The 13319-nt window shown below is 68.6% G+C and overlaps 1 protein-coding gene across 1 annotated transcript in view; it reads right to left on the minus strand.

Annotated features, from left to right (window-relative positions):
* The window catches only part of LOC102574301 (dedicator of cytokinesis protein 2), a 107599-nt gene that overhangs the window by 2392 nt on the left and 91888 nt on the right, over positions 1-13319 (minus strand). Inside the window, exons 29-48 of the mRNA XM_059721156.1 lie at positions 11166-11264; positions 9994-10088; positions 9309-9387; positions 9002-9102; positions 8789-8847; positions 8357-8505; positions 7886-7971; positions 7579-7735; positions 5183-5223; positions 4916-5006; positions 4689-4808; positions 3578-3667; positions 3279-3383; positions 2970-3111; positions 2719-2800; positions 2484-2568; positions 2270-2356; positions 1466-1642; positions 424-507; positions 91-228 (exon numbers count right to left, since the gene is read on the minus strand). Of these exons, the coding sequence (XP_059577139.1) occupies positions 91-228; positions 424-507; positions 1466-1642; positions 2270-2356; positions 2484-2568; positions 2719-2800; positions 2970-3111; positions 3279-3383; positions 3578-3667; positions 4689-4808; positions 4916-5006; positions 5183-5223; positions 7579-7735; positions 7886-7971; positions 8357-8505; positions 8789-8847; positions 9002-9102; positions 9309-9387; positions 9994-10088; positions 11166-11264 (2067 nt within the window). The remainder of the gene's footprint in view (positions 1-90; positions 229-423; positions 508-1465; positions 1643-2269; positions 2357-2483; positions 2569-2718; positions 2801-2969; positions 3112-3278; positions 3384-3577; positions 3668-4688; positions 4809-4915; positions 5007-5182; positions 5224-7578; positions 7736-7885; positions 7972-8356; positions 8506-8788; positions 8848-9001; positions 9103-9308; positions 9388-9993; positions 10089-11165; positions 11265-13319) is intronic.

The following is a 13319-nucleotide window of genomic DNA, read 5'->3' on the forward strand; positions in this document are numbered from 1 at the left end:
CCATGCCTGTGCGCAGCTCTGGCGTCAGTACTGCTGCAGACGTGCCTGGGGCCTGTGCCCCCCGGCCACCGCAGCATTGCCAGCACTCACCAGGTCCCACTTGCCGTACTGGCTCTCCACCTTGGCACACAGCTGGGCAAAGCACTGCTCCATGCGCTCGTGGAAAGGCCGCAAGTCCTCACTCACCTTCCGCCCGTGGATGCGGATGCCCTCGGCCAGGAGCGGGATCTGCGGCATGGGAATGCCCGTCAGTCTCGTCTCCGCAGCCCGGCACCGCGGAGAGGGAAGCTCCCGGCTGTAAGGCAGGGCAGCGCCCGCCCGGCTCAGGCTGGCAGGAGCAGGGGTCGCGCAGCCCCGCATTGAACCCGGGCACCCAGAGCTGGTGCGGGCGGCTGCAGGCCAAGGAGGAGGCCGGGGTCCTACCTGCCAGGCGATCAGGTCCTTCAGCCTGTCGATGCTGACCTGGTCCTCGGGGTGCTCCTGCAGGTAGCGCTCCTGGAAAAAGGCCTGCAACCGCTGCCAGCTCAGCGCCTGCTCTCGGTGCCCACAGCCGCCTGGACCAGGCCGGCGCCTCGGCAGGGCCTGCTGGTGCCTCCACCCGCCCGCCCGCCCAGCCCAGCTGCCCCCCGGTGCCGCCCTGGGCCTCCTGCTCTTCCCCACGGGGCTGGGCACGGGGCAGCCTGCGGGGCCGCAACCTCGCTCCCTGCCTTCTGCTCCTCGCCCTGCACTCTGATATACTGCTCTGCTTTCTGCTCCCTGCCTGCTCTGCTGCTGTTTTCCACTCTTCATCCTGCGCCATCTGATCTGCTGCCCTGCTTTTTGCCCCTCGCCCCGTGTTCCCTGTCTTGTTCTCCCTGCCTGATCTGCTGCAGCTTCCCACCCGCTGCTCCATACCTGATCTGTTGCTCTGCTTTCTGCCCCCTGCCCTGTGCACCCTAATCAATCTGCTGCTCTGCTCTGAGCTCCCTTTCTGCTCCCCGTCTGCTCTGCTAATCTGCTTTCTGCTCCCTGACCAACCTGCTGTGCTGCCTGCCCCCTCCCCAGTCTGCCATGCCCAAGCTGACGGAGAGGCCCGGCTTGCACAGGTGTACGCCGGATCCGTGCACACGAGGCGGGTGCACGGCTGCAGGGAACGTCTGAGGTGCAGCTCCATGGAAGGGGGTCAACGTGCCAGGCGCAGGCCAGGGTGACACGTGTGGGAAGATGCCCAACGTGCACAGCCCGCAACACAGGCCAGGCCACATTACCGGGGCCATGGGCCACACAGAGCCCAGGAGCCAGTGCAACTTGCTCTGGGAGAAAGGAGCAGGACCGTGGCCCCAGCCGTGGCTGCAGCGGGGCACGGCGCGGGCACCGGGCACCACGTCCCACAGACAATCAACCCCACGGGCTCCTCCCCGCCCTGGCCGTGGCTGGGACCCACAGGCACCAGCAGCGCTGGGGTGCCCCAGCCCGCCGCACGCACCGTCTCGTATTTGGCGAAGCCACCCATGACGGCAGGGTCCACGATGCCATTGAGCAGCATGGAGAGCGGGTTGACGGGCAGCCCGGGCTCCGCCTGGTGCCGCTGGATCTCGGCCAGGATCTTCTCGTTGGTTTTCCTCATGGTCTCGATGGCGTTCTCCAGGGGGCTGATGTTGGTCTGGGCCGGGGGCAGAGGAGAGGGCTCGTGGCAGCACAGGCCAGGTCCTGCAGCCAGGAGCTCGCCCGGGCCAGGCTGCGATGGGCTCTGCAACCCGCAGGGGCCGGGCGCGTGGGCCCTTGCACAGAGCCCGGGGTGGGTGCGGGTGCTTCTGGGCCTTGCTGGTTGTCCCCCACTTTCAGCGCCATGTGTTGGGGGTTTTAGTCCTCCCCCAGAGGTGCTGGTGCCGCTGCAGCCCAGGCTGGGGTGGGATGGGGCTGCATCAATGCTCCTGCTGCACCGACCCCGCAGGGTCCTGGCTGGGGGGTCTCGCCCCCGCGCTCAGGCTCAGCCCTGCGCTGCACTGGGGCAGGAAGGGGTTTCCCCCCGCTCAGACTGGTCGCACTGGGGGGTTTCCCCTTCCTCTGCAGGGGGGCACGGCCTGGGCCTGGGCTCTCTGCAGCGCCCACAACCCCCCTGGCAGCAGCAGGACGTTGGCGCCCCGCATCCCGGGGGTGGGGGCGATGCCTGGGGCTGTGTTGGGGCGACTGTGTCGTGCTGGACACTGGGTTTGTCTGGGCTGGTTTGGACGGGGCTGATCCTGTCGTGGGCCTGGCCGTGCCCCCAGCCCACCCCCTCCAGGCTCACCGTGACGGTGGAGATGACCACGAACCAGCGCAGGATGCCGGGCAGCGGGTAGGCCGTTGTGAAGGTTGTTCTTTCGATCCACATGGTCTGGGGGGAGACTCGGCCGTCAGGCACCTTGTCCAGAGAGGCTGCCCGGCCCCTCCCGCACGACCCGGCCTCTCTGGCCGAGCTCCCCCCAGCTCCGACCCATCCGGCCACCCCGGGCTCTGCTCACCGCAAACTCGTTGTCCGGGTCCTTGGGGCCCTTCCGGAAGGGCCGGGAGTAGCTGAACTTCTGGATGTGGTTGGCTTTGTAGAAGCTGTGGAGGAGGCAGAGGATCCGGGGGACAGGGCACAGCAGAGGCAGAGGGTCAGGGTCCAGGACGCAGGTGGCCGCGTGGACCCCGCGCCCACGGGGCAAGGCCCAGGGTTGCAGGTCGGGGCCGGGCGGGAGGGAGCCAGGCACTCACTTGAGGATCTGCTCGGGGACATTCTTGTCCTTGAAGCGCTCGCTGGGCTCCTCGACCGGCTGCGCGGTGAAGCACTGGATGTCTGCGGGAGTGAAGGAGCCGCCGAGCAGGCATGGGCGCAAGCACGCGGGGCCAAGGGCACCCGGTAGGGCACGGCCCGGCCAGCAGGACCCGGGGGCTGGGGTATGGGGACCCCGCAAAGCTCCCCAGCCCACCCCATGCCACCCCTGCCCGCACCCACGGGAGGATACACTGGCCAGGAGAGTCGGTGATGTCGGGCCCCGGCGGGGCCGTGCTCTGCAGCTTCTCGGCGCTGGGGAAGGGGCTCAGCAGGTGCAGCTCGAAGTCCTCGCGGCGCTCGTACTCCTTGCCCCGGTAGATGAACACCTTGTTCTGGGGCGGGAGAGGGGGTGGATGACTGCTGGCCCCCGAGCCCGCGCCTCTCCCGCCCCCGGTATCAGCCTCGTGCCCAGCCGGGCTCGTCCGGCACGGCCAGCTGCGCCCCCGAGAGCCCGAGGCCGGGCCTTTGGCGGGGCAGAGCTGGGGCAGGGGGCACTCACCCTCAGGAACGGCGGGAAGCCTTGCCCATAGTAGCCCACGGCAAAGTACTCGGGGTTGGGCCGCAGCACCTTCAGGATCTTCTCGTAGAACTTGGCCTTCCGCTTCTGCCGGGAGACGCGCACCGCTGCACTGGGGCTGGCCGGCCGGGACCCCCAAACCCGGCCCAGCCCTGCCGGAGCCCCTCACTCCCACCCGCAGCCCCTGCCCTGCACCCCAGCCATGGGGGTACCCCTGCCCGGCTGACCCTGCTTCCGGCAGCCCCCCGTGCCGTGCCGTGCCTGCCCCACTGCGGCCTCACCAGGATGTCACTGAGCATCTCGTAGTCAAAGACCTCGCTCTCGTACTGCGCCGCCAGCTGCTTGCAGATGTGAATGGCCTCCTCCCACATCTGCGGGCGATGGGCAGAGTCAGGGGCCTGTGGGGACAGGGCGGCTCTGGGGGGCAGGTGCCGCTGCGGTGGGGGTGATCTGGGGCAGCAGGCAGCGGGGTGGGGAGCGGGGCCTGCGTGGCCCCGAGTGCCCTGGGGCAGGACACCCCGAGCCCTGAGCCGGCCGGCCCGGCGGCTGCTGCACCACCAGCGACACCCGGGCCGCCGGCAAGCTAAAGCAGTTCGTGGGCCGGTGGGCGCTGTCCGGGGTGCTCTGCTCACTGCCCCCCGGGGGAGCACTCGTTTTGAACCTTTGACCCCCCACGTGCACACCCTGTTTTTCTTTGAGTTGTCCCCCGTAATGTTTAATTAACTGTCGGGAGCCCAGCCGCCCAATGAAACAGTGGTGGCCCCCGAGGAATTTTTTCATGCAGCTACCAACATCATCATCTGTCTGGCAACCAGCCAGACGCCGGCTTCAACATGGGCCACCCGACCGGGGTGGCCCTACGATCCCTTATGAACTGAGACTTTTCATTAGTACCAGCGACACCCGGCAGGTGGCACTGGGGGCCCAGGCACGAGGCGAGGAGCCGGAGCCGGAGCCGGAGCCCGGCAGGCGGGAAGGCAAAACCAGACGGACAGAGAGATGGAGCAGGTGCAGGAGCAGGAGCATCCAGGCTGGGGCTGGGGACTGGCCTGTCCAAGGCAGCCTTGGCGCCTGGTCCTGGGTGCGAGCCCCTGCGCTGCCACGGGGTGACCAGGCCAGCACCCCTTGCCCCTCGTCCCTGCCTGGCCCTGGCAGCACTTGGCCCCTGCAGCGCAACACTTGGCTCCAGTGCATCATGCTCCTGCCCGGACTGGGCTCAGCTCCGGGGCTCCCGCTCTGGCTCCAGCCTCGCCTGGGCCACGGGGCTGGTGACACCCCCGGCTCTAACCGCTAGGCTGAACTCCTCTGCGGACCCTGACAATGGAGACGGGGTCCCGGAGCCCGAGGGCCGTGCCTGGCCCGAGTGAGTGGCGCTGGGAGGGTGATGCTCGCCTTGCCCTGGTCGAAGTAGTCGATGATCTGGTTGTAAAGCGCCTCCTTGAGCTGGCGCTGCGTGTGTAGGTTGCGGCCGTGCAGGGCCTGCGTGGGCGCCGTGTTTGGCTCGTCTGACCACTGCGGAGAGGCACGGGCGCCCGTTACCCCTGCCCGAGCAGGCACCAGCAGCCTCCCCCCAGCTCCAGCCCACGGGGTTGGGCTCCCCCGCCCCACGGGGCCGCAACCTTGAGCAGCTGGGCGTGCAGCAGCAGGGTGTAGGCCGCCTCCGTGTAGTTCTCGTAGCTGACGTGCAGGTCCTTGAGCTTGTAGAGGTACCTGGGCGAGAGGCGGTGTGAGCCCTGCCCAGGCACCGCCAGCGGGCAGGGCTCGGGCTCCCAGCTCCCTGGCATTGCTGGCACGGGGCCGGCTGGGCGGGCCGAGGAGACCCGGGTCCGGCTGGTACCCATGGGGGGGAGGGATGTCCCCATCCCCGCCGGGAGGAGAGCTCTTACCGGATGTACATGGCCTGCCGGTCAATCTCCTTGTAGAAGTTCTGGGGGGAGAGGAGCGGGGCAGGACGTGAGCGGTCGCGGACGCAGTCGCGGACGCGTTCGCGGACAGGAGCTGCAGCCTGCCCGCTCCCCGCACGCCGGGCAGCGAGGCGTCTCCTGGGCCGGTGCCGAGCCCCGGGAGCGTCATCCCGCAGCCAGCTCTGCCCCGAGCGCAGCTGGGGTCTGGGGCCCCGGCCTGCCCGGCGGGGGCTTCTGAGGGCAAGGCAGAGGATGGTGCCCTGGCACCTGGGGGCAGGGGCGATGCCCGGGGCTGTGCCACGGTGGCTGTGTCGTGTTGCTCCGAGGTCGGACATGGGGCTTGTCTGGGCTGGTTTGGATGGGGCTGATCCTGCCTCAGGCTGGATGCGGCCCCGCAGCTTCCTGCCAGCCCCGCGGCTCTGGGATGTTAGAGGGGGTCCAGAGGCAGCAACAAAGGTGACAGGGGGCTTGGAAAGCAAGTCCTGGAGGAGAGGCTGGAGGAGCCGGGCAGGGACAGCTGAGGGGCCCCGAGAGCCGTCTGCAGATCCCCAAAGAGCTGCCAGACATGGGCGGAGAAGCAGCTTCTCTTGCTGCAGAGACGAGGACGCAAACCAGTGGCCTGAACTTGCAGCAAAGTAGCTTTAGGTTGGATATCAGGAAAAACGTCTTCCCTGTCCGAGCAGGGTGGCCGTGGGAGAGACACGGGGGGTGGGGGGATCCCCCATCACTGGGGGTGTCCCAGGAGAGGCTGATCGGGCCGTGGGCAGGGAAGACGATCACCCCAAGCCGCCCCAAATGCAGGAAGTCTACTGCAAGCATCCCGGTGCTTGGAGACCCAAGACAGAGAAGGAGGAGTGGCTGCCATGGCCCAAACCATGAACCCAGGGCCGCCCACCCCACGTGGACACGTGGCCAAGCTGCAGCCAAGCCTGTTGATCCTGGCTCGCCTTGGCAGCCATCTCCGGCCCCACAGACAGGACGGTTCTGGAAGACAATTGCCCCCACTGCAAGGGGCTGCAGCAGATGAGAGGAGCAAGAAAGCGTGCGGGGCACGGGGAGCGTGCAGACCATCCAGGTGTGGCCCACATGCAGCAAGGACGAGGACGTGGGGGGAGACGCAGAGGCCGGAGGCGCAGGGCAGCGAGTGCTGGACATGGCAGGGGCCACAGTCAGGAGCAAGCCAACGGGGTGCGTCAGCGCTCAGCCACCTCCATCCCCAAGCGCCGGCGCAGGACACCGCAGGGCTGGGAGCGTGTGCAGCGCAGGCCGGCGCCGCAGGTGGGAGGCTCGGCCACGCGGCGCAGGCAGCACCGGTGCAGGCCGGCTCGGCATCGACTGGGGAGGCTCCGGGCATCCCCCCAGGGCCCAGACAGCTCTGGGGCGTTTCCTGCAGTGACTGGGAGGGGAGGCAGAGACACGGCTAATTGAACATGCAGACCACACGGAGCCGGGAGCGGCAGGAAGCTTCCCGGAGCGCGGCGTCGAATTCACAATGAGCTGGCGCAGTCGGGGACAGTCGGAGCGGGGTGGGCACGGGGCGGCGAGGACAAGGGCAGAGCCCTGCGCTCGGGTGGAAATAACGCACAGTGCCGGCATGAGACAGGACCGGCTGGCTGGCTGGAGCTGGGCCCGCACGGCAGGGCCAAGAGCCCCGCGCGGCTGCAGCCATCGAGGGGAGAACTGCTAGGGCACGTGCACCGCCCGCCATCCTGGCAGCCTCAGCAGGAGCCGTGTCCAGCTTTGGGCACCGGGTTTCAAGCAAGATGTGGAGAGTCCCGAGAGGGGCAGGAGTCCTGACCCGGGAGCGGGGAGGTCAGCGCTGGGGCCGCTGAGCCCGGGGACAGACGGGGAGGTGGAGGAGAGCTCCTTGCAGAGGGGCGCGCTCGTGCAGCTGCCCCTTGAACGCGGGGCCCAGAGGACCTGGAAGAAGGCGGCAAGCGGCACGAGGGCTGTGCAGGGGCGTCCATGTGAGCAGAGGCTAATGGTGCTGGGCCTGCCCATCTCCGGCCTCTCTCCTGGGCCGCCCTGCTCTCCCAGGGAAGCAGCCCTGGTCTCCAGCCTAAACCTGCCTGTCTGCAACCCGGAGCCATGGGTCGGCGCCCTGCTCTCTGCAGCAAGAGAAGCTGTCCTCCCTCCTCGCATGTGACGCACAAGCCTGGGAGAAAGCGGGTCAGCGCGGGCTGGGCTGATCCTGGCGTCAGGGTCGGGTCTGCACAGGCTGCCTTGGGACATGGTCGGGGCTCGCAAAGCCTCAGCAGATGCTGCCAGCAGGCCTGGCGGGCCCCGAGCTCAGGCGCTCTGTGCGGGCCTGCCCGGGCTGCGAGCAGGGGCTGCGGGCTGGGCTGGGCTGGGGTTGTGCTCGGGGGCCGGGGACTCACCAGCAGGTTGACGGTGCAGCTCATGCTGTAGGTCTTGTTCTCGTCGTTCATGACGGCCCGGTAGTCCAGCAGCCGCTGCAGGAGGCCGGTCACCAGCGCCACAAAGCTCTCGCCCAGCCCGGCCAGCTCGGGGTGCTCCCGGCAGCAGTCCAGCAGGCTGGGGGTAGAAACCCGCTTGCACCGGACACCAGCCCCCACAGCCTCCCTGGCCGGGCAGTGTGGTGCCCCAGGGGCCCAGGCCTGCTCCGGCCTTGGGCCTGGGCCTGTCCCTGGGCTTGGGACGGGCTGGCCTGAGGGGACCACTCACATGCTCTGGAAGAGCTGCTTATACTGCTCGTCGCCGCGGCCGCCCTCCACCTCGCTGTCCAGCTTGCGCAGGATCTCGTCCTCAAACTGCAGGGGTGCCACAGCCGCAGCCTGAGCGCGGCCCATGGGTGCAACCCCCGTGGCCTCGGCTCACGACCCGTGGGTGCAGTGGCCAAGAAGCCCCAGCCTGCAGACCCAGGACAAGGACCGGCCCCGGGTCCCCCCAGCCCCAGCAGGGGCAAAAGGGGAGAGCTGACATCTCAGGGGTGGGACCCGGTGCCCGCCCGGCTCCGGGGTGCTGCCGCTCCCTGGGGCACGCGGCGCAGGCCCCGGGCACCGCCGGGCACAGCTCCTGCCCTGCTCCGTGGCCCAGGGCTGCGTCGTGGGCACCCCCTGAGCAGAGGGGCGCTGGCCTGGGGGGCCACATGGGAAGGAGAGGGCTAGGGGAGACGGGGCGTGGGGCGCAGCGTACCATGCGAAAGGACGCGGTCAGCTGGTACTCGCACAGCATCATGTCGAAGAAGATGGGGATGGTGGACCTGCGCAGCTCCAGCTCGGGTACCAGCGTCATCTCCAGGATGGGGCCCACCATGCCCGGGATGAACTCGATCTTGCGGTAGCCTGGGAGGGGCAGGAAAGGGCTGGACTGACCTGGCCTAGGGGGTGCGGCTCCCCCGGGTCCCTCTCCTGCGGCCCTCAGCAGTCCCAGCTCCCTGCCCTGCACCAGGGATCTGGCTCAGGCCTGGTCCCAGGGAACAGCACCGGGCCCCAGCACCCTGCGCTGCAGGAAGACGCAGCCCAGGTCCCGTAGGGCACGGGGCCAGGAGCAGGAGTGGTGCCCGGCTGCAGCCAGAGCTGGGCACGGTGCAGGGACTGTCCCCTCCCCAGGCCCGACCCCACTCACCGAGGTTGTACCACATGTCCCGGATGGCAGCTCCGATCGTGGCTCTCATGTCCCCGTACCTGCCAAGAGGAGACGAGGGCTCACCCCAGCCCCAGCTGCCCTGATCGCGCGGGGTCAGGAGGGGTGGGAGCTGTGCCCTGCACCAGGAGCCCAGCGCCAAAGGGGCGCAGCAGGGAAGGAGCGCGGGCCCCGGACGGGCTGGCGCCAACTCACTTGGCCAGGATGCTGGTGCGCTTCGCTTGCGAGAAATTCTCCAGCTGCAGCGACTCCTGCGTGAGGAAGGCGACGGCCAGGTGGAAGTAGTTGTTCCAGAGCTGCGGGGACAAGGGCGGCAGGGCCGAGCTCAGGGGGCTGCAGACGCCTCGGGGAAGACGCTGCATCCACCCGGGACCTCTCCCCACAGCTCCAGACCCAGGCCGGCAAGGGCCTGGCCCCTCCTGCCCAGGTGGGCTCACACAGCCCGCCGTGCCCTACGCCTGCCCTCCGTGCCCTTGCCCCAACACCCCTGCCCCCAGCTCACCTGCAGCTCAAAGCTGTTGCTGTTGAGGAACATGGAGGTCAGGGTCTCGGCGAAGTGGTTGATGGCTCGCAGGAACTCCCTGGGGGTGGGTGCGGGGCGTGAGGCAAGGCCTGGATCCGCGCCCGCGCAAGGAGCAACCCACGGCTGGTCGGGACCCCGGGCTTGAGGCCCAAGACCCCATCATGGGAGGATGAGGGCTGGCTAATTCGGGGAGGGCAGAGGGGAGCGACCGGCAGGGCCTGGGACTCCTTCCCTGACCCGGGAGCAGAGGTGCCAGCGTGGGGCTAGTGGGACCGAGCTGTAGCAGCTCAAGGGACCAGCGCGTCCGGCCAGGCAACCTCGCTGTTGGCCAGGGGTGCCGGCTCCCGGCCCGGACCCTGCCGGGGCACTGGGCAGTGCTGCCCCCCCATTGCCCGGCAGGCACCCAGCGGGCGGGGGCTGCACTCGGGTGGGGCAAGCACCAGCCCCCCCCAGCTCAGTCTGGACTCCTGCCCGCAGGGGTGGAGGAACCCGCCTTGGGTGGCCCCAGCTCAGGGCTGGCCCAGGGTGATGCTGGCAGGGACCACGCGCTGTGGGATGCCTCCTGTGTGCTCCCACATGCCTCCTACATGCTTCTTACATGCCTCCTGCATGCCCCTACATGCCTCCTGCATGCTCCTACATAGACCCCCTATGGCCCCCTCACCGGTTCTGCACCATGTTCATGACGGTCCAGTCGGAGGGGTACACCGTCTTGCCAATCAGGTCCTTGAAGAGGATGAAGGTCTCCATGAGGAAGTCCTGCCGAGCAAAGGCCCCATTAGGCAGACGGTGCAGCTGGGGGGGCCCGCGCCCCAGCTCAGAGGTGGTGCCGGCCGTTCCCGAGGAGCCTGGTCCGGGCCCAGGGGCAGAGGCTGTCGCCGTCCCAGGGACGGCGCTCCCCGCCCTGCTGTCTGGTGCAGGGCCCGGCTGGAGCGGCTCCTGCTCCACTCGCCACCTCGGCTGCCTTTGGGCCTGGCCAGACAGCGCGGGCACCTCCAAGGGCCTTGGGTGCCTGCAGGGACCGAGCACCATGGGCAGCAGGAGCCCCAGCAGCCGCGGGGAGAAACAGACTAAGGACGGCGGGACTCTCCATTGCTGGAGGTGTCACGGACAGGCTGGACAGGCTCCGGGCACAGCGATGCCCGTGCTCTGCTGTGGGGTGTCCCAGGCTTCGGGGCTGTGCTGGTTGCCCCCTGCTCCCTTTCTGCCTCATGTGTCAGGGGGGTTTCACCATCCCGCGAGGTGCTGGTGCTGCCGCAGGCCGGGATGGGGCTGGGGCTGGGCGGTGCCCGTGCTCCTGCTGCATCGACCCCGCAGGGTCCTGGCTGGAGGGTCTCGCCCCCGCGCTCAGGCCCAGCCCCACACTGCACTGGGGCAGGAAGGGATTGCCCTTCTGCTCAAACTGGTCCGCACTGGGGGGTTTCTCTTTCCCCTGCAGGGGGGCATGGCCTGGGCCTGGGGGTCTCTGCAGCGCCCATGACCCCCCTGGCAGCAGCAGGATGCTGGCAGCCGCGGCCCCCCTGTATCCTGGGGGCAGGGGCAGGGGCAATGCCTGGGGCTGTGCTGGGGTGACTGCATCGTGTTGGACACCGGGTTTGTTTGCGCTGGTTTGGACGGGGCTGATCCTGCCTCAGGAAGGGCTGGGACTGGATGCGACCCCGCAGGTCCTGGCCAACCCCACGGCTCTATGCGTATATGCCCGGTGCGGCAGTGGGGGAAGGGGGAGGGCAAGGCTGGTCTGGTGCTGAGTCCCCTTCCAGCCCAGCCCTGGCACCGGCTGCAGCTGCCCCCGGGGCACGGGGACGCAGGGACACCTGGGCACAGGGCCGCACTCACCATGAGGTCTGACCGGGTGGGGAAGGCCTGGATATAGGCGCTGTAGTGGGCCTCGTCCATCTGGTTCAGGATGGCGGCCATGCAGGCCACGTAGTGACTCTGCGGAGAAATGGGGTCAGTGCTGCCCTGGCCCCAGGGGACCCGACGGCGGGGCTGCGAGGCAGGAGCCACGGCACTGAGGTGCTTCCTGCCCACCCCCCATCCTGCCGCTGCACGCCCTGAGCCACCTGCACCCCACTTGGCCCATGGCCCCGGTCCATGCTCCCCCAGAGCCTGAGCTCACGCTGCCCCAGCCCCACCGGGGCCGGACACAGCCATTGTCCCCCCACGACAGGGTCTCCCAGCCCCAGGGGAGCTGGGCTGGGTTCAGCTCTGGACCATTTTGCCCCAGGTCTGCTGCGTGGAGGTATTGCCGCCCTCTCCACGCCAGTGCATGGTGTCCTGGGGAGCAGTGCATTGCGCCGGGTCCCATAGCCCAGCTCCGCCAGCATCCTCGGCTGACCCCACGTGAGCCCCGGCCTGGGTCCTGGGTCTGCCTTTGTCACCTGGGAGCCCCTCAGGCAGCCGGGCACTGAGGGAGCCTTGGCATGGGCTGGCCATGGCACGCTCCAGGGCTGGGCAAGTGCATTGGCTGAGGTGCAGGAGAAAGCCCGTGACCTCCGTGCAGCAGACGGCATGGGTGCAGCAGGGCCTGACCAGACGGGATGCAGGTCACAGAGGGTCAAGATCTCCCAGGACAAGGTCAAGGGCCAAGTGGAGGGCAGGGGAGGGTGGAGGGGTGCACTGGTTCACTTGCCCCCTTTGATTTCTGCTTCACCCCCAATGGAAACCCAGAGCCTGCCTGCGGCAGCAGCGAGGGAGACACTTGACTTCACCGCTCATCATCTCCCCAACCCCTGCTACACCCTTCACTTCGCAGGCGGTAACAACCCCGTCGTTTCTAACGGTCCTGTGCCCAGCCAGCCTTGGCCCTGCCAGTCTGTGCCTGCTCTCTGCCCCTGGTCACCAAGCCCGTCAGCCCTGCCCAGTTTCTCATTCAGGTGACGTCTGATTTGGTTTGGCTTTGCTCTCCAACTGGATCATGCAGCGCTGGGCCCCGGCGCATCAGCAAAGCTTCTAGTTTAACTAGGGAAGTGCGCTGTGCTCTGCAGGATGACGCTCGCATCGCCTGCACAGCCCTGCTCAGCACCCAGATATGCCCTGCGGCCTGGGCCAGCAGCCCCCCGCCTGTGCTCCATCCACCGGCCCTGTGCACGGTGCAGGGTGCTGCACCCGGATCTGCTCAGCGGCGCCTGTTTCTGAGCCTCTCCCGTGTCGGCCCAAGACGGCGTAGAGCAGCCCCTCCTGGCTGGGCCTATCCACAGGCATCACGTTCGCCCCACGGAGGGGGCTCATGGCCCATGGGGAACGTGTGCAGGGAGAAGCTCGGTGCTGCGGGTGACCCAGTCCCAGCCCCATCAGCAAGTGCAGCTGGCGGGAGGCACCACGGCCCCTGATGCACGGCACTGCCCCGCTCCTGCAGACAGCACCTGGGACCCGCTCAGGCCTCCCCTCCACCCCCAAGCCCCCTGTCAGCTTGGCCCAGCCCCAGTCCCCGCCAGCCCGGCCCTGCTGTGGCCTGCACAGATCTCCCTGCGGCTTCACACGTGTGACCGCTTCTTTTGGTGGACGCCAGCCCCAGGCAAAACCCCTGGTCCAAGCTGTCCCAGGCCAAGCTGGCGGCCCAGCTCTGGGCACTGCCGTCTCCCTTAGCCCGGTCCCCCGTTCTGACCAGGGGTCAGCTGAAGCCTGACAGCATCCCGACTGTGTCGCTGCAGCATTGCGGCCCTCAGCAGCCTTGCCCGCAGCATGGGGGTGCCCTCAGGGATGAGCAAACCGGCCTGGTGCATGCAGGGCAGCCTGACAGGCTGCACCGCGGAGAGCGGGCAGGCCCAGGCAGCGCTCAGGCCCCAGGACAGGCTCATGGGCTCGGCTCTGCCAAGGCTGGAAGCAAAGGGCCCCTGCCCTGCACAGACAGACCTGCTTTCCCCCCAGGCAAAGCCCACTGTGCCCTGCCTGCCCATTGGCTTCAGCTGCCCTTGGCCATGGAGCCCACGGCAGTCACACATGCGGGCAGCCTGCCCCAGCACCGCACATTTCATCCATCACGCGGCT

Source organism: Alligator mississippiensis, chromosome 2 (assembly GCF_030867095.1).
Source record: "Alligator mississippiensis isolate rAllMis1 chromosome 2, rAllMis1, whole genome shotgun sequence".
Classification (NCBI taxonomy): domain Eukaryota; kingdom Metazoa; phylum Chordata; order Crocodylia; family Alligatoridae; genus Alligator; species Alligator mississippiensis.